General features: G+C 37.2%; 1 protein-coding gene across 6 annotated transcripts; it reads right to left on the bottom strand.

Annotated features, from left to right (window-relative positions):
• Positions 1-8658: 8658 nt before the first annotated feature.
• On the bottom strand, positions 8659-26315 carry hipk1a (homeodomain interacting protein kinase 1a). 6 transcript variants are annotated; one of them, XM_084720339.1, is made up of 17 exons: positions 25925-26315; positions 23583-24316; positions 20491-20864; positions 20250-20373; positions 19499-19618; positions 19310-19396; positions 18979-19160; positions 18640-18790; positions 17250-17469; positions 16907-17025; positions 15987-16124; positions 13821-13972; positions 13562-13705; positions 12173-12337; positions 11882-12075; positions 10675-10805; positions 8659-9408 (listed from the first exon to the last, which is right to left on the bottom strand). In XM_084720339.1, the coding sequence occupies exons 1-17, from the start codon at positions 25962-25964 to the stop codon at positions 9007-9009; spliced, it is 3477 nt and encodes a 1158-aa protein (XP_084576465.1). In that variant the 5' UTR covers positions 25965-26315; the 3' UTR covers positions 8659-9006. The 6 variants fall into 6 exon arrangements, with proteins under 6 accessions (XP_084576465.1, XP_084576466.1, XP_084576467.1 ...); XM_084720340.1 differs by having other exon boundaries at positions 17265-17469; XM_084720341.1 differs by lacking the exon at positions 15987-16124.
• Positions 26316-26924: the final 609 nt, after the last annotated feature.

The following is a 26924-nucleotide window of genomic DNA, read 5'->3' as shown; positions in this document are numbered from 1 at the left end:
TGTATGTATGTATGTATGTATGTAAGTAAAAGTATGTATGTATGTATGTATGTATGTATGTATGTATGTATGTATGTAAAAGTATGTATGTATGTATGTAAAAGTATGTATGTATGTATGTAAACGTATGTATGTATGTAAGTAAGTAAAAGTATGTATGTATGTATGTAAGTAAGTAAAAGTGTCTGTCTGTATGTATGTAAGCAAGTAAGTAAAAGTATGTCTGTCTGTATGTATGTAAGTAAGTAAAAGTATGTCTGTCTGTATGTATGTAAGTAAGTAAAAGTATGTAAGTAAGTAAAAGTATGTATGTATGTATGTATGTAAGTAAAAGTATGTCTGTCTGTATGTATGTAAGTAAAAGTATGTAAGAAAGTAAAAGTATGTATGTATGTATGTAAGTAAAAGTATGTATGTATGTAAGTAAAAGTATGTATGTATGTATGTATGTAAGTAAAAGTATGTATGTATGTATGTATGTATGTAAGTAAAAGTATGTATGTATGTATGTAAGTAAGAGTATGTATGTATGTATGTATGTAAGTAAAAGTATGTATGTATGTAAGTAAAAGTATGTATGTAAAAGCATGTATGTATGTAAGTAAAAGTATGTATGTAAAAATATGTATGTATGTATGTAAGTAAGTAAATGTATGTATGTATGTAAGTATGTATGTATGTATGTAAAAGTATGTATGTATGTAAAAGTATGTATGTATGTAAGTAAAAGTATATATGTATGTAAGTAAAAGTATGTATGTATGTAAGTAAAAGTATGTATGTATGTATGTAAGTAAAAGTATGTATGTATGTATGTATGTATGTATGTAAGTAAGTAAAAGTATGTATGTATGTATGTAAGTTAGTAAAAGTATGTATGTATGTATGTATGTATGTATGTATGTAAGTAAGTAAAAGTATGTATGTATGTATGTATGTATGTAAGTAAGTAAAAGTATGTATGTATGTATGTATGTATGTATGTAAGTAAGTAAATGTATGTATGTATGTAAGTAAGTAAAAGTATGTATGTATGTATGTATGTAAGTAAGTAAAAGTATGTATGTATGTAAGTAAGTAAAAGTATGTATGTATGTATGTACGTATGTAAGTAAGTAAAAGTATGTATGTATGTGTGTATGTATGTAAGTAAGTAAAAGTATGTATGTATGTGTGTATGTATGTAAGTAAGTAAAAGTATGTATGTATGTATGTATGTAAGTAAGTAAAAGTATGTATGTATGTAAGTAAGTAAAAGTACGTATGTATGTATGTATGTAAGTAAAAGTATGTATGTAAGTAAAAGTATGTATGTATGTATGTAAGTAAAAGTATGTATGTATGTATGTATGTATGTATGTAAGTAAGTAAAAGTATGTATGTATGTATGTATGTATGTATGTATGTATGTAAGTAAGTAAAAGTATGTATGTATGTATGTAAGTAAGTAAAAGTATGTATGTATGTATGTATGTAAGTAAGTAAAAGTATGTATCTATGTAAGTATGTAAGTAAGTAAAAGTGTATGTATGTAAGTAAGTAAAAGTATGTATGTATGTATGTATGTATGTAAGTAAGTAAAAGTATGTATGTAAGTAAGTAAAAGTATGTATGTATGTGTGTATGTATGTAAGTAAGTAAAAGTATGTATGTATGTATGTATGTATGTATGTATGTAAGTAAGTAAAAGTACGTATGTATGTATGTATGTAAGTAAAAGTATGTATGTATGTATGTATGTATGTATGTATGTAAGTAAAAGTATGTATGTATGTAAGTAAAAGTATGTATGTATGTATGTAAGTAAAAGTATGTATGTATGTAAGTAAGTAAAAGTATGTATGTATGTAAGAAAGTAAAAGTATGTATGTATGTATGTATGTAAGTAAAAGTATGTATGTATGTAAGTAAGTAAAAGTATGTATGTATGTAAGTAAGTAAAAGTATGTATGTATGTAAGTAAGTAAAAGTATGTATGTATGTATGTATGTAAGAAAGTAAAAGTAAGTAAAAGTATGTAAAAGTATGTATGTATGTATGTAAGTAAGTAAAAGTATGTATGTAAGTAAGTAAGTAAAAGTATGTATGTAAGTAAGTAAGTAAAAGTATGTATGTATGTATGTAAGTAAGTAAAAGTATGTATGTATGTATGTAAGTAAGTAAAAGTATGTATGTATGTATGTATGTATGTAAGTAAGTAAAAGTATGTATGTAAAAGTATGTATGTATGTATGTATGTATGTATGTATGTAAGTAAGTAAAAGTATGTATGTATGTAAGTAAAAGTATGTATGTATGTATGTAAGTAAGTAAAAGAATGTATGTATGTATGTATGTAAGTAAAAGTATGTATGTATGTATGTATGTATGTAAGTAAGTAAAAGTATGTATGTATGTATGTATGTATGTATGTATGTATGTAAGTAAGTAAAAGTATGTATGTATGTATGTATGTATGTATGTATGTAAGTAAGTAAAAGTATGTATGTATGTAAGTAAGTAAAAGTATGTATGTATGTATATAAGTAAAAGTATGTATGTATGTATGTATGTATGTAAGTAAGTAAAAGTATGTATGTATCTATGTATGTAAGTAAGTGATATGTATGTATGTATGTATGTATGTATGTATGTATGTATGTATGTATGTAAGTAAGTAAAAGTATGTATGTAAAAGTATGTATGTATGTATGTATGTATGTATGTATGTAAGTAAGTAAAAGTATGTATGTATGTAAGTAAAAGTATGTATGTATGTATGTATGTAAGTAAGTAAAAGTATGTATGTATGTATGTATGTATGTATGTAAGTAAGTAAAAGTATGTATGTATGTATGTAAGTAAGTAAAAGTATGTATGTATGTAAGTAAGTAAAAGTATGTATGTATGTAAGTAAGTAAAAGTATGTATGTATGTATGTACGTATGTAAGTAAGTAAAAGTATGTATGTATGTGTGTATGTATGTAAGTAAGTAAAAGTATGTATGTATGTGTGTATGTATGTAAGTAAGTAAAAGTATGTATGTATGTATGTATGTAAGTAAGTAAAAGTATGTATGTATGTAAGTAAGTAAAAGTACGTATGTATGTATGTATGTAAGTAAAAGTATGTATGTAAGTAAAAGTATGTATGTATGTATGTAAGTAAAAGTATGTATGTATGTATGTATGTATGTATGTATGTAAGTAAGTAAAAGTATGTATGTATGTATGTAAGTAAGTAAAAGTATGTATGTATGTATGTATCTAAGTAAGTAAAAGTATGTATCTATGTAAGTATGTAAGTAAGTAAAAGTGTATGTATGTAAGTAAGTAATAGTATGTATGTATGTATGTATGTATGTAAGTAAGTAAAAGTACGTATGTATGTATGTATGTAAGTAAAAGTATGTATGTATGTATGTATGTATGTATGTATGTAAGTAAAAGTATGTATGTATGTAAGTAAAAGTATGTATGTATGTATGTAAGTAAAAGTATGTATGTATGTAAGTAAGTAAAAGTATGTATGTATGTAAGAAAGTAAAAGTATGTATGTATGTATGTATGTAAGTAAAAGTATGTATGTATGTAAGTAAGTAAAAGTATGTATGTATGTAAGTAAGTAAAAGAATGTATGTATGTATGTATGTAAGTAAAAGTATGTATGTATGTATGTATGTATGTATGTAAGTAAGTAAAAGTATGTATGTATGTATGTATGTAAGTAAGTAAAAGTATGTATGTATGTATGTATGTATGTATGTATGTAAGAAAGTAAAAGTAAGTAAAAGTATGTAAAAGTATGTATGTATGTATGTAAGTAAGTAAAAGTATGTATGTAAGTAAGTAAGTAAAAGTATGTATGTAAGTAAGTAAGTAAAAGTATGTATGTATGTATGTAAGTAAGTAAAAGTATGTATGTATGTATGTAAGTAAGTAAAAGTATGTATGTATGTATGTATGTATGTAAGTAAGTAAAAGTATGTATGTAAAAGTATGTATGTATGTATGTATGTATGTATGTATGTATGTAAGTAAGTAAAAGTATGTATGTATGTAAGTAAAAGTATGTATGTATGTATGTAAGTAAGTAAAAGAATGTATGTATGTATGTATGTAAGTAAAAGTATGTATGTATGTATGTATGTATGTAAGTAAGTAAAAGTATGTATGTATGTATGTATGTATGTATGTAAGTAAGTAAAAGTATGTATGTATGTATGTATGTAAGTAAGTAAAAGTATGTATGTATGTATGTATGTAAGTAAGTAAAAGTATGTATGTATGTATGTATGTATGTATGTATGTAAGTAAGTAAAAGTATGTATGTATGTATGTATGTATGTATGTATGTATGTATGTATGTATGTATGTATGTATGTATGTATGTAAGTAAGTAAAAGTATGTATGTATCTATGTATGTAAGTAAGTGATATGTATGTATGTATGTATGTATGTATGTATGTATGTATGTATGTATGTAAGTAAGTAAAAGTATGTATGTAAAAGTATGTATGTATGTATGTATGTATGTATGTAAGTAAGTAAAAGTATGTATGTATGTAAGTAAAAGTATGTATGTATGTATGTATGTAAGTAAGTAAAAGTATGTATGTATGTATGTATGTATGTATGTAAGTAAGTAAAAGTATGTATGTAAGTAAGTAAAAGTATGTATGTATGTATGTATGTATGTATGTAAGTAAGTAAAAGTATGTATGTAAGTAAGTAAAAGTATGTATGTATGTAAGTAAGTAAAAGTATGTATGTATGTAAGTAAGTAAAAGTATGTATGTATGTAAGTAAGTAAAAGTATGTATGTATGTATGTATGTAAGTAAGTAAAAGTATGTATGTATGTATGTATGTATGTAAGTAAGTAAAAGTATGTATGTATGTATGTATGTATGTAAGTAAGTAAAAGTATGTATGTATGTAAGTAAGTAAAAGTATGTATGTATGTATGTAAGTAAGTAAAAGTATGTATGTATGTATGTAAGTAAAAGTATGTATGTATGTATGTATGTATGTATGTATGTATGTATGTAAGTAAAAGTATGTATGTATGTATGTATGTATGTATGTATGTAAGTAAGTAAGTAAAAGTATGTATGTATGTATGTATGTATGTATGTATGTAAGTATGTATGTAAGTAAGTAAAAGTATGTATGTATGTAAGTAAGTAAAAGTATGTATGTATGTATGTATGTAAAAGTATGTATGTATGTATGTATGTATGTAAGTAAAAGTATGTATGTATGTAAGTAAGTAAATGTATGTATGTATGTATGTAAGTAAGTAAAAGTATGTATGTATGTAAGTAAGAAAAAGTATGTATGTATGTATGTAAGTAAGTAAAAGTATGTATGTATGTATGTAAGTAAGTAAAAGTATGTATGTATGTATGTATGTAAGTAAAAGTATGTATGTATGTATGTATGTATGTAAGTAAAAGTATGTATGTATGTATGTATGTATGTAAGTAAAAGTATGTATGTATGTATGTATGTATGTAAGTAAAAGTATGTATGTATGTATGTATGTATGTATGTATGTATGTAAGTAAGTAAAAGTATGTATGTATGTATGTATGTATGTAAGTAAGTAAAAGTATGTATGTATGTATGTATGTATGTAAGTAAGTAAAAGTATGTATGTATGTATGTATGTATGTATGTAAGTAAAAGTATGTATGTATGTATGTAAGTAAAAGTATGTATGTATGTATGTAAGTAAAAGTATGTATGTATGTATGTAAGTAAAAGTGCTACAAAGTATCAGGAAAACAGTGAAAAATTAGCACAAGTAGCCTGTTCTCTCTGCTCAAATGATCTAAAACCCAAATAATATTACAAGATTTCATTTAAATTTATGGCATTTTTGCTCAACTTTTTGCTACACTGGCAGCTCTGAGACTAATTGCTAACATAAGCATGCTAACATGCTCACAATGACAGTGCTAACATGTTGATGTTTTGTTGCCGTTATTAAAAGTGAAAAATGAACAGAGGTATCCTGGTTTGGAATGTAACCCGCAGATAATCTATTTTCTAGAAGAAGAAGAAGCTGGATTGAATAAATTAATGGCAGTTTTGCTTAAACTATGTCTCAGTGTATCATACTAGGACAGTCCCACAGGCCATTAGCAGCACTTTTAGCTAATTGCCTACACCAGCATTCTATCATGCTCACAATAACAATGCTAACGTGTTTATGTGTAGCATGTTTATGTTCGCCATCTAAGTTTTGTATGTCAGCATGCTAACATTTGCTAGTTAGCTCTAAACAAGAAGTATGTTTAAACAAAATTGCACAACTATTTTTCTCTGAATTAAAGCTGCAATGATTACTTGATTAATTGATTCAACGATCACCAATGAACTGGTTACCATTTTGACAATCTAATCAATCAAAAATAGCCAACAATTCTCCAGTTGGAGCTTCTCAAAATGTTTTTTTTTGTTGCATGTCTTTTAAAAACTGAATATCTCTTCGTTTTCAGCTGACAAAAAGAGACAATTGTAGACATCATCTTGGACTTTAAGAAAAATGTAAGTCACTTTTTTTTTTTTTTTTTTAGAGCAAATGATTAATCAAATAATTGTCTGATTAATGATGAAATCAGTGGAATCATTGAATTCTGAATCAGTACTGTTGAATTCTGGATTTAATCTGAAAGTGTATGTGAGGTTGTGTAATTGCAAGTGAAAAAATCTTGAGTTATAATCATTGAGGAGTCTCAAATTCTGTTTTGAGAAGATTTTATTGCGTATATACGGGTTAAGGTTCATTGTGTGTTCTATGTAATGTAGCACTTCACAACACAGCTGGATTGTAAGAACAACCATCATTTCACCAAACCAATGATTTGTTTAGAAGCGGTTACATATTAAACATCAATTCATATTTTTTTAATAAATCATCTTTGTCAGATTTGATTATTCACAATTCCAACGCATTACTGTGAATTCAACGATCGCAATCTAGATGGCTCTGACTTTTACATGATCGTGTGAAACCCAATCAGATTTTATGTGCACGCTTTACTTCACAAACATCACTTCACAAGACGAGAGCTTTTACATTTTCCCAATATCGTTAATGTGTTTGTCGTACAAATCAAACATAACATTAATAATCCTCCTGCGAGCGACACGGAAAACCAGTGAAGCTGCAGTTTACGAATGTGTCCTGAATGCTACTCCATGTCAGACACATGCAAACCTTAAGATTAACTTTTAAAACTGTAAAAAACATGACAACCCCCTCTAAATACCACACCCTAACTACACGCCGAAACATACTGCATCATTCAACGTACTAAACAGATAAATATAATCAAGTTAATGGCCGGTATTAAAACAGAATGGAAAACATTTGAAGAACACAGTGACACATCAGTATTATACAGTACAATACATAGCTTACTTTCTGCATTTTTTTTCATAATACAGATAAAACACACACAGTACATTCATAAATGAAACATACAACATATTCATCAACTTATCACGACGTGCTGACATATTAAAGTTTAAAATAAAAGACATTGGCCTAAATAAGTAAGGCGATTGTGGATGTAAATGCAAGTTTTAAACAATTTGATGATTCTGACGATAACAATAGAAATAATAATATAATAATAGAGCAGCAAGTTCCAGTTTCTCATCAACACACATTTCTCAAATAAATAAAAAAAATGGGACTTGAAGGGATAGTTCGGATTATTTGAAGCAAAACTTATTTTAGCAAACAACAACAAAAAAAACCTAAGAAATCAGTGCAAGTGTACGCTATATTTAGAATATTTGCACCATTTAACCTTGGTGTCAGGCAGCCTTTTCCAGTGAGAAAGCAAAGTGTCTCTCAACCAGACTCCACTGGTGAAATCATGAAATTTTGCAATGCAAAACACAGGAGTTGCTCGTCTCACAGGTTAGTTTGTTTGTGTTATTGTGTGACTTTTGTGTTTTAAAAGGTCCATCCAAGTCACCAGTTCATTGCAGGGCTGATGCATAGAGACAGACAACCATTCACGCCTATGGACAATTTAGAGTTATCAATTAACCTCTTATGCTGCATGTCTTTGGACAGCAGGAGGAAGCCGGAGCTCCCAGAGAGAGAGAACCCACGCGGACACGGGAAGAACATGCAAACTCCACACAGAAAGGTCCTGCCTCAGCCACAAACTGCTACATTCGAACTCAGACCCTTCCTGCTGTGAGGCGACAGTGCCAACCACCGCACCGCCAAAATCCAAAGTCACACAGTAACACAAACTAACTGATCGAGGCAGCGATGGAGCAGCAACTCCCATTTCCTGCAAAGGTAAAATTGAGTTTAGTTGAGTGAGAGAGAGCGTTACTTGGTTTATATAACAGCGGTTTCCCTTCAGAAAAAGCTGTCTGATGGTAAAGAAGTGAAAATATTCTAAATGTAGGTTATACTTAAACCCTATTGTTTTGTTTTTTTTTGGCTAAAATAAGTTTTACCGCAGATTCTGTGCACAGCAGTACTTAGCTTCTGTGCTTGTCTCTGCGCTCTCTAACTACTTACTAAAGTAATACACTATCAATTAATATCTCATACAACCCTAAATCAAAACATCCGAACTGTCCCTTTTAATGCATTAAGAAGCAACTGAACACTGCAGTCTGTTTTCCGTTTTTGGCTACAGTTCCTACTCCTTTTATCTGATGTAAGCAGAGTCAGCACTTTAACCTCAACACAAGAAGAAATGTGTCTCCATTCAGGTACAGACTGCACTGTTCGTCGCTGTTAACACGCCGTAGGCAACACAAAGATACCCCAGAGTTGGAACAGATTTAAAAAAAACTGACCATGATTTAAGATATAAATACATTCTTTGATTATTTTATCCAAAATAATCAGAGATATGGACTGGACGGTAAAGGAAAGTTAAAAGTCGAGTTGAAAACAAGTCTGATCACAGAGCTTGTGCTGCTCTCTAGTCTCGGTCTCCATTTGGTCTTCATGCTTCAGTCTCAGTGAGCCGTCGGCCTTTACAAGTAGGGATACTGGTTGAGTTTTCGCTGGTAAGTAGCACTGGAGTGGTGGAAAGGCTGCCCTCCCAGCTGCTGCTGCTGCTGTTGGTGGTGGTTGCCGTACTGTCCCGGAGCGGACCCTCCCAGCGCCAGGCTGCCGTTCTTCTGGAGCAGCGCCAGGGAAGAGTACGCTCCGCTTGCCCTGCCGTGGCGGGACGAGCCTCCTTGCATCTGGTCCACAGCCTGGGACACCGAGGCCAGGGCGGCGGATGCCGGGTAGGCGTACAGGTTCGGGGTTGAGCTGAAGAGGGTGTTGTAGGATGAGTGGGAGGAGACAGGAGGCGGGTATGTGGGCTGCCGCCTCAGGGAACTGCTGCTTCCTGTTTGGTCGTGGGATGATGACATCACAGACTGCTGTACCTGAAACGACAGCGAGCATTGGTCTCTACAAACAGGTGGTATTCATAGACATAATTAAGCCAGTTCTCATTCCCAGATTGTCAAATACCAATATTTTGTCACGACCCTGAATGTCTCTGATGCACAGGGGGCCCTTCAGCTTCTGTTTGAGACACACCAGGATTGCTTCACATGTCTAACATAACATACTTCTTTTAATCCAAACCACAATCTTTTCTCACCACGTAGTTTTGTTGCCTAAAATTAACCAAACTTCGACCCTTTCAGAATGTCAAGCAACACACTGATGCTAAAGGCTACCTTGTGCATGAGTATGAGACATAGGAGTGTCACAAAATTGTCTATTTGACAACGAGTTTCGTATTTCTGGTGACTGCGACAGAGAGCGTAGGCCCGTGAAGACTGCTAGCGTGTGGAGGGTTATCAGAGCTCAATTTACAGTGATGACCATCTCTGGAGGTCTTGTCATAACACTGTAATGTTTGGACATCTGTTGATTTATTGATGGTCCTAAAGCCAGCCTATAGGTGCACTACCACCAAGCAGACCATGGTGAATTGTGGGATACTCTTAGTTCAGTGTTTTCTGATGACACCTAATGCCATGTGTTGCCTGAACACTGATGCTCAGACACTGTTGAAGCTGATGCCATGTTGGATTCAGCTCAGTGCCCTTTGAAAATAATGGTAGTCACAGTTCTGACATTCATAGCAGTGTTGTTACCATCGGTAAGGTTTCACCAAAAAATGGTTCACAATGGACTGTTTGCACAGCAGACAGTTTGACTTGTCACAGTGGGAAAAAACACAGGTGGACTTAATGGAACTGAGCTGTTATTACTGTTATTAAGTGTCCCAGTAACAGTGATAGTGAGCCAACATGCACAAAAGAAGCAAACATTAATACGCCTGTGGGTTTTCTGGTATGACAGGTCAAAATGTCTGCTGTGCAACCAGCCAACTGTGCTTATCATGATAATCTGATCGGATCTGTGACGCTTTACAAATGATACTTATTGTTCTTCATGTGCAAATTAAATAAAACGAGGTGCCTGAGCTCAACTGAGCCATATGTTCAGGAGTGATGGGAAGGGCTCATAAATCGAGTGCGTACTTTGATTAACCTCAACACACACGCAGTCTTAACGGGCGATCGGACACTGTGGCTGCACCTACAGATTTATGACCGTGTTTGTTCTGGGACAGGGCCAGGCTCCTCAGCTGACGTCTGTGCCAACTGTGAACACGGAGATTAAAAAGCTGTTACCTGACTCAGGTTGAGAGGCTGAGATCTGCTGGATGCAGCCCGCTGATGGCGATCAGTGTTGGAGTCTCCTGACCGACTGGACTGCTGAGTCGACCCCTTCTTAGACTTTCCAGAGCCGCTCGTAGTTTGATCTACCAGGGAAAACCCAAAAGAATACTGTGAGTAATACTGTTTCATCGCTTTAATCTAATCTAGTTTGGTCTAATCTAGTTCTCTTTTTTTATTATTATTATTATTGTTGCTTGTATCTTAATGTCATCATTTTTATCATTGGCTTTGACCTTTTAATATCTAATTTTTTAGTGTTTTCTTTTTTATTATAATAGCTTAAATCTATTTTGTTTTTCATTGTCATTCTCATCATTTGTTTTTTCTTCATGTCAATTTTCTTAAAAATAATAATAATTATTGCTTAAAAATTTTGTCTTTTTTATCTATTGAACTTTTAGTTTTAGCTTTATTATAACTCAAATCTATAGAATTTTGTCATTTTTATGTTTTTTCCTTTTAATGTAGCTAGTTTTTTATCTCTTTAATATATTTGTGTTGTATTTTATTATTTATTTTTTGATTTTTTATGTACTTTTTAGTGTTAGCTTTATTGTTGTTATTATAGCTTAAATCTATTTTGTCGCATTTTTTTGTCTTTTATAATGTCTTTTTCTTTTTTAACATATTTTAGCTACTTTTAATTTAATATCTTGTTTTAGTTTATCTTTTACTTTATTATTATTGTAGCTTAAATATTTTTGTTGCATTTTATTGTCCTTTTTATTATTTATCCTTTTGATTTATTATGTATTTTTTAGTGTTAGCTTTATCACTATTATTATTATAACTTAAATCTATTTTTGTTTTTTAATTTCATGTTTTGTTATTTTAATTAATTTAGTTTTAGTTTTTCTCTTATTAGTTAAAATCTCTTTTGTTATATTCTATTGTCTATTTCTTATTTGTTTTATGTGTTTTATTTTATCTATATTTTTTTCTTTTGCAGTCTACACTTGTTCTGTCTTATTATTGGCTTGTCAGTCAGTCATCTGTTAAACACTAACCTGTATGAAAGGTACAAAGTCTGAACAGAGATTACAATAAATAAAAAAAATGGATCTAATGGAGCTGAGCTGATTATTAATGCACCTAAAATGGATCCACTCAGCCACTATTTAAAATAAAATAAATATATGAAGACTGTGTTGCTGATTACCTGGAGCTGCAGGAGTTTTGTGGGTTGTGCTCTCCCCTGGCTGGCTCTTCACAGAGGGCATGATGATGGCCAGAGACTTGGTGGGCTGGGAGGTGGTCTTGGGGCTCAGGGGGCTGCTGGTGGAGGAGTCAGAGTCATGGGAGTCGTGTACCGTCACACAGCTGATCACGTTGGTCCTCTGACTTGTTCCAGAGCTGCAGCAGAGAATAACAGAGGAGTTAATGACCATTTCAGCGAAGTGACCTCGAAGTGAGAGAATTCAGATTCTACAGTCGGCGAAAATGATCTCACCAGGCAGCGGGGAACTTCCTGTCGTCCTCGTCCTCTGAGTCGCTGTGGATGGTGATGATGCTGACGGCAGGACTGGGCGTGTCAGAGATGACGATGGGCTGAGACTGGTCGCCAGCAAAAGTATTCTGGACCACAGTGGTGGCTGAATGCACTGAAGACACAGGCCTGGAGGGGACAGAGAGACTCTATCACTGCCTGATCACAAATACAAAATCTTGTTCAATATTTTAGGTGATGAGTTTGGACCTCTCCATAGTGAGCTGAGAAAACGGAGAGATAGATGGATAGTCTGACACACATTTATGTTGCATTTCTTCTCCTTTCTTCAAATAACCTTTCATTCTTATATTAACTGTACATTCATATATCCTTATGAAATAAAGTACAAACTACCACAGCATGTAAAAGGCTTGGAGAACATTATATTTATGTGGCAGATGGTTTTGGACTGTTGGACAAAACAAATAATTTGATGGCAGCACCTCTGGCTTAAAGCACCAGTGTGTAGGATTTAGTGGCATCTATCAGTGACATCCAGGAAAACCTTTGGTAGCTGTGCAACTTGCAAAAAAACACTACAGTCCCTCTACAGTCAGTGTTTGATTTGTACTTTCTGGGCTACATTAGAAACATGGCTGTCCAACCTGCTGGCCTCTGTGGAAGACGACAGCTAATTCTATAATAAGGAAAGCACGTCATTTCTTATTTTCGGGTGATTATACACTAATGAAAACTTACTTATATATATTAATATTATTAGTTTCTGTTGTATTCTGACAATAAATCCCTGTATCACTTACACACTGATTTGTTTAATTAAATCAACTATCCTGAAGTAATTCCTGTTGTTAGATTGTTGCTTAATTTGGGAGAAGTTTTGTTTTGTTTTACAGCGGTGAAAATACTGTTTTTGAAAAGCTTAACACCAACAAAAACTTTTGTTTGATAAAAACATGTTGTGAATTTTGGAAATGATTATGTCTATCTGTTCCAATAAATTTTGATTTTTGGACTTTACAATGTTCTGGAGTTGTTAACAATCCTTCACAGCCGCCCCTGAAATCTAATTTTACAAATAGTTCAATACTAATTATATTAGTGAAGCCTGCAGAAATACCAGGTTTAAACAGAATGAACACACCTTTGATTTAGAATTTGAATGTTAATGATATGAGCAATGTTTTTGATCTTTTCATTGGAAACTAATGAGCGTTTTTCATTACTTTCTGACTGTATATTAATTGTTTAATGAAAATCTCTGCAGCTCAACTGTTTTGCTCAAACCTTGAACAAGTGGACAGAGAAGCCAGGGATTACATCGCAAAAATGACATATAACGTACCGTGCCGCTGAACAACATGCTGATAATGTGAACGTGTGACGGGATACCTGGCTCTGCTCTCTCTTTTTGACCTCTTGCCCTGCTGGGCTCTGGAGTGAGCGGCCCCTGAGTTGTGGCTTTGGGAGGCAGCGTGACGTCCAACGCCAGAGTCCTGCTGGCTGACGCCATCGTACTGGCTTCCATGACGACCCCTGCGAACAGAGAGATCTCATTTTAAACTGACTGATCACATTTACTAAACTATAAAATTCAACCTTTGTTTTAGAAGAACCTGAAGCTTTTAGAGTCCCGTTAGACAAAGCTCACCTCCAGCCTGAAGCTTGCTGACTGTCGGAGATCGGGGCTCCCATGGGCGAGTCGGGCACCACGGCCTGCCCCGGGTTGTGGATGGCCATGCCTGGCATCTGCTGCCATGTGGAAGGGATGAGGATCTGCTGTGTGCCTGCTGGCCAGCCCTGCTGTGTGAACACAAAAAAAATGCACTTGGTCCAAATGTAAACTTCAGCAGGGACACTTTAAGAAAAGAATAAAGTGTTGACCATAGTGGAGTAGAAGTCAGAGTTATTTTTCTAAAATAATTCATGCTGTAATGAAATACATGGTGAGCACATGCAGTTTGTAGACAAACACAAGCATTCTCATCTCTGTCCTGAACCAATACATCCAGCAGATATCTCACACACACACACACACACACACACACACACACACACACACACACTGACAGCTGAAGAGATGTCACCACACGGCTGCCATCTGCACCTCGTTTTCCAGACTTCAGAAGGAAATGTGACTTAAGAGGCAGAAAATACCAAACCAAGCTGAAGAAAGGAAGAAAAACATTTAGTTCGGCCTCTGATGCCAGGCATGCACATCATACGGTCCTGCGCTGTGAAAAACAGAGAGGTCCAGAAAGAAGACAGCCCACCTGAAAGTGAAGGAACGTGTTAGTCTGAGATAAGGACAGGAAGAAATGAAGGAGTCTGAGCTTCTCTCACAGCTGCAGCGACATTTGTTATACCGCACCGATGTCAAAACATCTTTTTTTAATCTGTCACTAGGCGGTCCAAAAGATGGTTTAAATGTGACAACCTTGGCCACTTCTGAACAGACTATTTTAACTTTCCGCATTTTCTATACATCAGACTTTTCACATTTACAAAAAGGCAATCAGCTTCTTAACAGGAAGCTTTTGAATGAATAGTTTGACATTTTGGGAAATATGCTGGATGAGAAGATAGACACCACTCAAATAAATTTAAGGCTGCAATCTGGTTAGCAGCTGGTTAGCTTAGCATAAACAATGGAGGCAGGGGAAAACAGTAGACTTTGCATTTTCACCGTGTCTTATAGTGACAGATGAGTAAATGCACTGTGATAGTGAAAAACAACAAAACGTGTATCAGCTAAAATGAACTTGAACTGAATAGATTAGATCCTTAGATATTAACTTAGGGAGCCTGTAATAAAACTTTTTCTTATTTAAACTTGGAGAAAAAGGGGGACACCGCAGGGCAGATGTATAAATTTCCCCACGTCATTTGGTATTCATAAAAGAAGAATGCGCAAAACTCACGCACACTTCACATCAATCACACACTCCAGTACACTCAGTTTTAGCTGTGATAGCTGCAGGGTGATATGATAAGGAGGAGATTAAATATTAAAGTGAGAGACAAAGTTTATTTTACTGGTGGTGCTTTTTTTTGCTGTCTACACAGCGTTCTGTAAAATCTTTTCAACGTTCAAATCAAAATCCTCCCCACATTATTTCCTGTGAAATATTATTGAAATTTATCTGGATTTTAATGATCTTTTCATTTTATCCTGAATTGTCAGTAAGTCTGTTTCAGTATGAACTCATTAAATGAATCATTGATCATCCTTCTGATGATTAATAATGATGATCGTGAAATAATATGGTTTAGAGGTACATGTGATGAATTAAATGTACGTGCACTATAGCTACAGCCACAGCCATGTGTAATGACGGCTGTTCTGTTGTAGAAACTCGCTCAAGCACCACAAATTAAACTAAATTGTACTTCTTCTTTGCCGTTCTTCTCAATAACAGGTTTAATGAGTGGTGAAGCAGGCACAAGTATATGCAAAGAGATGTTTAAGGCCATTTCTACAGCGATTTATAGGCTAACTGTGGGAGTGGAAATTAGACTCGTATGTGTGCGCAGTTCCACAGTGACTGACTTATAAAGCAGAACCAGGCATACATGCGGCTTTCTAAATCTGATTAAAATAATGTGTGTATATTTCTGTCTTTATGCACAGTTGTTGTCGTGAATCTACACACAGTTTTATGCCTCTGAAGCTGCAAGCAAAAGCACAAATCAGCCTGATGAGCTCCGCATGCGTCCCACAATCCGCTGCACAACGCTGACACACGTGTGCTAGGAGGCAGGAAGGAAGAAAGAAGAGATTTCAAAGTAGGTGGCGGTTGTGATGATGGTGTTTTACCAGCACGGAGGCGTTCTGATCCAGTAAGCCGCCGAGGCTTTCACCCCTGCAGCCAACTGGCAGCCGGACAGAGTCTAAACGCGGCATCCCCGCCACTGAGGCGTAGAGGCTGCTTACCAGCAGGGGGTCGAGGGAGGCCTGGGAGGAGGTGTGAGGGTGACACGAGCGGGGGGTGTTAAGACATCCAAACAGACCGAGACGACACATTTCAAACAGATCTGCTTCACATTTGACTGAAACCTAAACAGGAGGGAGTCTTCGCTTTGGATCAAGAGTGTTCAGTTAGTGACAACACCAACTCTTCACAACAGAGTTTCTGTTTTGTGAAGAAAGTGATAAAGAGAACTTGTTGACCAAACACATTTACACAAAGCTGTACACAAACCAATGCACAGATGCAGAGGGTCATTGGAGTTGAGTCCTGATTGCCAGCTCCATTTTGGATCTTCCTACCAGATGATAAAATTCCTGAACTCACTAAGCTAAGAGGTTAACAAATCTCTTAACCTCTCATCAGTTTCTCTGGTTTGATGACAAACATCACCAGCTAAAGATTATGTCAAGTGTAACTAATCATGCAAAGTCATGAAAAACCTTTAGTTCTTTGCCAAAATTCAAAATTTAATATAGTTTGGTGTAAAAGTAACTTAATAAGAAGCTGAAAAGCGTTGTTTCTCTGCCTTTATCTTGTTGTTTCAAGTCTGTACTTCAGTACTCAAATCTTTTACTTAAGTAAACGTACCAATATTCTAATACAATTAAATGTATAAAAGTATTACCAGTAAAATGTACTTTAAGGATCAAAAGTATAAAAAAAAAAAAACAACTAGCTCTGCAGAATGATGGCAGCAGACATTTTTGTTTTAATTGCACAGCTTTGTTAAACATTTGATTCTGAATGACGGTGCAGAGGGTCTTACCTGTGCCAGCATGCCAGGCTGGATGTGAAGAGACTGGGACGACTGATTCTGAGGAACTAAAGGTACTGAGTTGTCCATCCTCACTGGATAACCAGAGGGCTTATTGGATGTTTGAAGACCTGTAAGGAAGAGATGGAGCCAGATTACGTGACATCAAATCAATTTTAAACGTATGCAAAAATAAATACTAAATGTAGAAAAAGGGGACATTCAGGGATTATTAAGTTAACAGCACAAAAGAACAATCAATAAAAGGTTTCTTCCTAGTTGGTGAAATTATTGTACTTTCTACATTTTACATGTGAAATGAGATTTGTTTTCATTGAAGCAGCATGACACTAACATCTTGCATTCTCACCCTGGATGGTCGGGGGACAGACGATGAGTGTTTGCTGGAAGGGTTCGGTCTGGGTGCAGAGCTGGGTGGGTCTGGTCTGCAGGGGGACGCCCTGCTGGGTCAGACCGGGGATGTTGATGGTGGCCTGCTGGTAGAGGCCAGGCTGGTAGTTCAGCAGCGGGACGTTACTGCTGAGTGACAGGGACTGGCCTCCTGTAGAGGCCATCTGTAACACACAAACGTGCAGAGACACTGAGTTCGCTGCCTGAAATAATGAGTTCAGTTCAGCAAAAAAGCCCCAGGGCCTCATTTAACAAAGCATGTACATCTAAGAACTGTCCATACAATCATCTGTTCTACATCCATCTGCACTTGCATGTAAAGGCTCATTTACATACAGAAATACCATATATAGAATTTAATTATGTCACAGTGACCTAAACCCCGGACCCCCACTTTCTCATCACTTCATCTTTGAGTCCAAGTGGACTTTTGTGCTGAATTTGACAAAATTCCTTCAAGGCACTCTTGAGATATCCCTCTCAGAAGTACGGGATGGATGGACACAACCCAAAAACATAATGGCTCTGACAGAAAGGCCAATAACTATCAAAAAAATCATGTTGCTCAGTTAAACTGAATGGCACTGAAGCAATAATAGTTAACTGCAGATTGATTCAACTGAATCCAAAAGATCCTCCTCCGGTGGACTCACAGAGGTGCCCTCTTCTATGCCCTAGGGGCAGATAAGGATGCCCCTCCAGTGGAGAAAACACGATACAGTGCCATATAGGCCGCCCTACATGCTGGAAAATTAGTTGGCCTCTATGTCCCTCTAAATGTTTAAATAATTAATAGTTCCCTGTGTGATTTTGTTACAGACTTGTAGCAGCTGTTGTACTTGAGGTCACATAATAAAATAATGTCAGCCTAAATTCAGAATTCACAACATCAGAACTGTTCGACCACAAATGTGTCATGACTTCCTTTACAGCTGCTGCCCTTTTTATTGATTTTTTTTTTTGCCCCTGCCCCGAGTCTGCCAGTGAGATCCTCTGTATCTTTGACTGTATACGCAGCCACAAGAGATTAATGGTGCAGCATCACAAGAAACAATATGAAAAAGAGGCATTTATGGTGCATCATCTCAAAGAAATCATTCCTTTGTATCCAAAATAAAAATAGAAATGCACATCTTCGGGAACTCTCATTCTTTAACACAGGAAGAAACTTATCAGTTTGATTCTCTGCATAGAAATGAGCACACGCACGGCTGATAAATGAGGCCCCAGAGCCATCGATTCACAAAGCGACTAATATAACCTGCACAAAGTGAAAACTAGTTAATCAAGAATATTACGAAGAACAAAATGACCCAGAGGCAGCTGATTCTCACCTGATTGTGCTGGTTTAGTTGGCTGCTGAAGGTGACAGTGAGGTTGGTGGCTGCACTCGGGGTGTTGTTGCTGGCAAACATGTTTTTTCCGTTCTCAAAGGCGCTGCACCTGCGTTTGCATATGTCCATGTTCTGGAAGCAGGACTTCACACTAGAAAATAAAAAATAAAGAGAAATCATCAGTAAAACAGACGGAATCCTGGAAACTAACTATTCTAAACCACCAGTCATTACTATTTATCATAACTACATAAGAACAAAAAAATCAATACCTCTGATCATCTAGAAAAAACAATTCTGCATCTGATCATCAGCACAGTCCTGAGCGTGTGGGCTTACTGTGAGCTGTGAGGGAAGTGCAGCAGGTGTGTCATGGTAACAAAGGGGTGGTTCAGAGTCTTCATGGGCGTGATCCGTTTGTCTGCGTCGAGTGTCAGCATCTTCTTCAGCAGGTCGATGAACTCTCGCCTGTCAGCCTTCTCTGCCAGGATGTCCGTCCCCTCCAGGTTTGTCATGTTCACCTGCAAGAGAGACAATAAGTCTGTGTTTGTCAATGTGCACTACACCCGACGCCATCACATCAAGATTCTGTTAAAAAGTATTAGGGTTGTGCATACAGCTTAAGGGCAGGATTTAAGATAACCAGTTCCAGTTCCTGGTCTCGCCTCACCTGCATCATATCATCCAGACAGTTGAAGATGTATTTCCTCGCCTCCTTTGACTTGATGCCCATCTCTGCCTCGTGCTCTGCAGGTGTCTGCAGAAAAATAACCACAGCAAGACCTCAGTATACGGTCCATACACACATCTATGATGTAATGTCTCAGACATTTTGTGTGCTCTCTGTGGAGTCGCTCACTTTGAGTCTCCAGAGCGGGTAGCTCGAATCGGGGCCTCTGTTGAAAAAGCGGCTGGTTTTGGTTCCTGCACTCAGCAGGTACTCTGCTGGGAGGCCCTGTGTCTGGGAAATGTAACGAATCTGATGAAAAAAAAAAAAAAAAGTCAGTTACAAGTGTGACACAAATGTGAAACCATGTGACCTACATTTGTACTCAGTAGCAGTTCATACAGTTGACCTGAGGGGCGGGTGTGTCAGCCTCTGAATGCAGCTGTGTTGGTTTACAGAGGAGATTCACATGACAAACATGCAAAAATGATATGCAAATTGTATGCAAAAAATGTGCAAATTATCTATGAACTATGCAAACTGATATGCAAAGTATCTACAATATATGCAAACTGAAATGCAAACAATCTAATAGGTCATTATTTTAGTTCCTGCAAACTGACATGTTCCTCTAAACATGTTCTGAGATTTTTACATTTTTGAACTAAATGAAAACACGCTTCCCTCTTTATGGTGTGGTAGGGGTGACGTGAAGAGAAAAACAAATCAATAAATGTGAAAATACTAATAATACTATAAAAAGAATAATTATATTCTTCTAATTATTATTTTTATAATATTATTTTATAATATTATCATTTACAGTATTTTCACATTTATTTCTGTATATATATATCATGTAATCTTTTGGGAGGAAAGCAAATATGCACAGTCTCCACATCTTAAACTTTTTTTTTCTTTTGAAAGAACGTCTGCAGCTGACCTGATCATACTCTGAGGCACCAGGATAAAGAGGCCAACCCAGGAACAGCTCAGCAATGACACATCCCAGAGACCACATGTCAATCGCTTCGCAGAAAGGAAGGCCCAGAATGATTTCCGGAGCTCTGCAAACACATTGACATTGACAAATGACAAAATGACGGCAGGTAACTGACATAGTACAAACCCAGTTAAATGATTATTTAAAGTTCTCACTGTACAGTCCAGCTTAACATCCTCACCTGTAGTATCGTGACTGCAGGTATGTGGAGCAAACCGCTTTGGAAACGTGGCTGGCGGAGCCGAAATCAATGACTTTGACTCTGTACGGCTGCCTCAGAGGGTCCACTAACATGATGTTTTCAGGCTTCAGGTCGGCGTGGATCAGCCCCAGGCTCTTCAGCTTCATCAGCGCCGTGGCGACCTGCTGCAGGATGGGCCGGATACACTTGAGCAGCAGAGGGCTGAACTTGCTGTGCTTCAGGAAGTCGTAAAGGTTCTGCTCCAGCATCTCAAACACAAGGCACGTGTGGTTCTTGTGCTGGAAACACTCGTATGAGCGGACAAAGTTGAACTCATCGGCGTTCTCTGTGCTCAGCCTGCTCAGGATGCTCACCTACAGAAAGGATTCAGAGCGAAATATATTATTGTGTTCATTAATGAATATTAATAAAGAAAATACCAGCAACCATTTGAGCCCTCTCTGCTTTTTTACTCCCTTTATTTTCAGGCTTTAAGCATGAATCACTAAATATTTTAGCCAGGCTTATTGTTAATTTCAGGATAAGTTGGGCTGTTTGGACATGGCATAAATTTCCATGTGTGTTGTACTAAACAAGCTCGATGACACATCTATGTATACTTCATGATATTTAAAACAGTTTGTTGTTTTTTGCCTGTACATCCACAGGTTTTCAACACAAAGTAGATATCTGTGTATGAACAGAGGAAATTGCTCATTGAAATTGCTGCTGGGAAATAACAGGTGATAGGACATTCTGAGCATTAATACTGTAAAAAAAAATACAACATATTGATAGAACAATTCATATCAATGAATTCTGTCTTTCCTATAGTTTGTTTCTAACTTCTGTCTTTTTCCAACCTGGACCCTTTTTTACCATGTTTTTGTGTCTAAGTGACTAATGAGGACAACTATTTTTGAAAATGGTCCAGTATGGAGGGAGAGCAGCTCTGCAGAAATGAAACTAAGCAACAAATGTGACCTGCCTGCGCAACTGTGCACTGTCAAAGTACGTCCTCTGAAAGTGTAACAGACTCAGATTGTTATTCTAAGTAGACTTGCACCGATTAATCGGCAATGCTCGGAATCGGGCCGGTTTTCACGTGACTGGCCTTGACCGGTGACCGGCCGGTCAGCGTCACAAATCCGGTTCTGTGCTGGTCATTGTCACACACGTTCTGCACGATCGTCACGTCATGCGCGCAGCAGACAAACTGACCGTGACGTCAACACAGCGCTGATAACAGCTACACACTCAGACATGTCTGCTTGAAGATGGTGTCAGCGACAGATTCCAAGAACAGGATAAAGAGAAGACAGACAGTCTACAACGAGACAGAGCAGCTGACAATGTCGCAAAACAGCCGTTAAACTCTCTCGCGCTTCAGGCTAATGCTAGCAAGCTAGCGGCAGACTGCTGTTCACAGAGGGACAGTTCAAATCTCACCTCCTGTTCTTGCTGAAGAATAAACAACCTGTGTTGATGCGTCTCCTCAAACATTTTCTCATCCAGACTCCTTTAACTTCTGTGTCTGTTTTTCTCACGGCAAAGTTTTACTTCAAACTGTTGCACCGCGTTAGTCTCCGGTTTGTTTACATCCGCTTCCACAAAAGATCACGTGAAATCGCGTCCCGCGAAATCCCGCGAGATCACGTTCACCCAATTCACCCAATTCACCCATTTCATTAAAAAATATAATAAGGCCCGGTTGTAATCTGGATGATTTTGGAGAAAGTATTAAATGAATATTTAATAGTCAGTGTCTTATTATGAACACATTTACAAGAAAAGTTGCAAAAATGTTTGTGAATGCTGTCAATTACAGTTCTTAGAAAGACTGAAAATCGGAACCGGCCAAAATCGGAATCGGTAGGTCAGACCCCTCCAAAATCGGAAATCGGAATCGGCTAAGAAAGTTGAAATCGGTGCAAGTCTAATTCTAAGAGTCTGACAACTTTACGGAAAGGATCTCTACAGGAATAGACCATTTTGTTAAAGAGGTGTTTAACCAGAAACAGATGATTTATTGTTCTCCCCAGGCTACATCTACAGTATCATTAATTTAATCAGCATAATTATCAAGCCTGTTCAGCCGGCAGGATTTTATTCTGAAAGTCTATGACACAACCTTTGACCCCACATCCTGCCAAACAGCGATTGTGGCTGGCTGTTGGCAAAAATGGATGACATAAAGGCAAAAATAACCAGTGCGGGACACCAAATTGTGGACGATACGGCGTCAAAGGCTAAGTCGGACTTCTGGGAAGATTTGGTGTGCTAAAAGACCGCGAGACTAACGTTGTCAGTGGCTCCGGTGCTTGTAAACAGTTTCAAGAGTATTAGCTTGGGATGGTTGCAAGCGAGGCTCATCGTCGCTGTGGAAACACATCAGCAGCTGCAGGAGTGCAGACGCTGAACCAACTGAGAACAAAGTGAGTCACTGTCTGTGTGTGTTTAATCACGGGAGCAGATCGGGTCACAGGGCTTATATTAATGGTTCCCGGCAGGTGTAGATTTGACTTAAGAGATTCTTGCGGGTAACGGGTCAGTTCTGGTTCTAAGCTTTGCGGTGCGGACGGGTTTGCAAAACTAGACTCGTGCGGGTTATAAAATACTGAAGTTATCCTTTAACCAAAGTGTTTTATTGTCAATAAACAGTATTTTAAACCTCAAAAGACCATCTTTGTAATCACACAACAATCATGTAAATGCTCACAAGTTGTTTTACGTGGTCATCTTTACAATCTTTACATCTATCTCATGTAATGTCAATATGTCATAATGTTGCAGTGGAGTCAGTGAGTTCGACTTTGAGCATTTTATTTAGCAATTTTCTCCATTAAATGTCATGCAAAATTAACTATTAGCAGTTCCTGTTTGCATTGTACAGACAGTTGTTAAGATTTGATTACTGGGTTACTTTGAAATTAAAGAAAATTCCAAACACGACAATTATCAGCCAACCAGAAGGCTATGATTCTGAAGCTGATTCATGGACGTTTATCTGGGAATGTAAGAGCTAAAGAACGAGAACAGCTTCCTGTCTACCCACTCTGGAGTTTTGATCTATTTCAACACCACATACTCACTTCAATTTGGCCTTGCCGAGCATAAGAAGGATGGTTCTTCAAGATTTTAATCGCCACTATCTCGTTTGTGCCCCTCTTCCAGCATTTTGCCACCTGACCGAAGGTGCCCCGTCCCAGGAACTCGAGCACCTCGTAGCTGTTAGACATGGAGCACAGGATCTCGTGCTGGACCAGCTGGTAGTCGCCCTCGCTGTGGGAGTTGCTGCTCTTCGTGGTGGAGGTGGAATGTGCTATGGACTGAGCGGTGGTGGTCCCTCCTCCGCCACCGGTGCGGTTTGACACCACGGGGGCGGAGAGCTCCTCCAAGATCTGGACGCTGTCGCTGCTGTCCACCTCCTCGCTCTTCCTCTTCAGGCTGTACTGCTTGTGGTAGAGATCGCACGGCTGCGACGAGGACTCGGCATCCTTGATGCGACGGCTGGAGGAGGAGGAGGAGGAAGAGGAGGAGGGGGGTCCGCGAAGGCTACCTGTGCTATCCGCCGCCCGCACCACCGTCTGCTCCCGGGAGCCGGCCATCGGCGGGTGCACCTGGTTGGAGTTGTACACTGGGTTGAAGCTGGAGCCAGAGGTGGAGGGTGCGGCCGCCTGGGTGGGGCTCTGCTGGTAGTAACCATTGTCTCCCAGCTGGTTGGACACATCCCAGGCAGGGTTCTCCACTTTGAGCCTCTTTGAGCGAGAGTAGGCACTGGAGGACACGGAGGGAGAGGAGAACACCTGCAGCTGCGACGCCATGTCTGCGGATGAGATTAAAGATCATCAGGAACAATCAATAAGACGTTGACACAGATTGTAGAGTTCTTCCTTTACTGATGATGACGCAGACAAAATATGAAATGGATCTAAACCTGCAAAAATGAGTTGATTGACTGATAAGTTGATCATCACCTTAAACACACAATATGTAAATTATATCACTAGGAGTCTCTCTCACATTACAACAATAACAGTACAGTAACAGTAGTAGCATGGGATCATGGGAGTTGTTTTCCTCACTTTTAAACAGCCACCATGACTGAAAAAATTTGACATGAGATCAGGCAGAAATCGTCTTCATAAATGAGGTCATATCGAAGTTTTGTACATGTCACGTTTAGTCACCTTTACTCACTACGTGACGTATTCGACATATCCCGCGTTTTCCCAGTAGTTACAACAACTGCCTAGCAGCAGCTAGCAGGAAACGCACCGTTACCTTGAATACATTAAAGATTTTTCTGCGTTTGAACATTGTTGGAAACATTTGGGACCATGTTAGAACACAACAACATATATCAAATATGTCAAATGTTTTTAGACATTTTCATGCAAAGAAAATCACACTGTAGCTTTAAGTTGTAGGAAATTGTGATGGTTATTTTTGACTATTTTCTGGTGTTATATAGATGGTTTATCATTTATTTAAAAGGTAATCAGCACATTAATCAACAATAAAAAATAATCGTCAGTTGCAGCTGTGAACTACTGCGGTTCATTCTGTCTCAAATAAATTGGTTCATTTTTTTTAAAGGCTGTAATTTCAGATTTCCAGAGCCGTTTTAAAAATGAAACAACTAATCTGTCACACATTTTTAAAGATTTACATCTTTACACACACACACACACACACAGATATACATACATACATATATATATATCTATAGGTTACAAGGTTTGGTCAGCTTTGCATTTATGCTATGACCACTTGGAGTCGTGGACGTGGGACATTGCAACCATTTATCCATTATTGTAGCTCTGCAGTTTGACGCATTCTTTAAGGCAATACATCATCTTCTTACTCAGCCTCATAAACCTCAAAAAAAAAAAAAAAAAAACTCTAAATACGGTTTTGTCCAATTCTCAAGAATGTCTTTATATATACATATTCCATTAGCATTTTATTCTTTTCCATGATTTCTACATAAACAATTTGGTTTTAACTTTTTGTGGGGGAAAAAAAAAGTCAAAAGTTCCCAGAGACATCTTCTTATTGCTTGATTTGTCCAGTCAACACTGGATCCAAACCCAAAGATCTTCATTTTACTGTGCAATCATTTAAAAGAGAAAAGCAGGAAAGCCTCACAAACCACTAATCAATTTAAAATCAATCAACAGATTTATCAATGATGAAAATAATCATTAGTTGCAGCCCTGCAAGACTTATCATGACAGTTGACAGTTTAATAATGTGTGTGTTCCCACCAGGTGTGCTGTCTACCTGCTATGCCCCTCTGTAGCAGATCACACATCAGGGTCAGGGGGTTTGATATTTGGCCCCCGTCTCTTCACGTGTCTGTACACGCACCTGCTGAAGGTACCTGCAGTCTGACAGTAGCTGAGCTTCACCTGTTCGTGAGTGACAGTACCTGTATTTGATGACTGAACACACCGTCTCCGATCTGGCATTAAGGCCTCGTCATCATCTTCTCTCCGGGCTGTGTGTGGTGCTGCAGCTGGTCAGCTGAGCTGCTAGCCGCCTGCTGGCTGCAGCCGCCGGAGCTTCTCTCACTGTAGCGGGATGGATGAGGGCTAAGCTAACAGCTAGCTAGCTCGCTACAATCATCCGAGTCATACCTGACTCCGATCCGCAGTCACATCGCGTGTCAAGCGAGCGAAATGTGCATAACGCGACTGGATGTGTCAGATAGCGTCATAATGAGCGCTGTCGTTCGGACAGAGCTCCATCACCGCGGACGGACCGTCTGTCTGCTCGCCGTTGCTTCCTACCAGCCCTGCCGACGTGACGTTACGGCGAGACGTGACGGACGTCAACGGCACGCGCTCACCGCCGGCTGCAGTGACAGAACAACCAAAAGTTTCTGAGAAAAGTCTCATGATGACACGACTTAGACATCACACTTATAAGGTAATGTATTTATAAGTGAGTTAGAGTTCCCCAATTAAAAAATAAATTAATAATAATAATGATAATAAACAAATCCGGAGAATATGAAAGTATTTTTCTACCGCCGAGATAAAAACAGGGATCCTTTAAGTCATTATAATGATAAACTTTCTCAAAATAATGAGTTAAATAATCATACACAATAAATAAAACGTATCTAAGTTGTTCTTGTGAGAAAGTGTCTCATTATTTTGAGATTCTTGGTCATTATTTTGAGATACTAACTTATTATTTTGAGATAGAAAGTCGTTATTTTGAGAAAGTTCCTCATTATTTTAAAATACCAACTCATTACTTTGAGATACTAAGTTATTTTGATAAAGTTTCTCATCATTTTAGCAATAGCAATATTTGAAACATATGAAATTATCAACTACTGGTACTCAGTTAATAATCTGTGCCCTGTTATTCATTGCATTTATTTTTTATTTTTATGCACCCAAAAAAACAACAACTCAACA

Source organism: Lutjanus erythropterus, chromosome 6 (genome assembly GCF_056507025.1).
Source record: "Lutjanus erythropterus isolate fLutEry1 chromosome 6, fLutEry1.hap2, whole genome shotgun sequence".
Classification (NCBI taxonomy): domain Eukaryota; kingdom Metazoa; phylum Chordata; class Actinopteri; order Lutjaniformes; family Lutjanidae; genus Lutjanus; species Lutjanus erythropterus.
The sequence above is the reverse complement of the archived record's forward strand: the minus strand, read 5'-3'. Positions and strand labels throughout refer to the sequence as shown.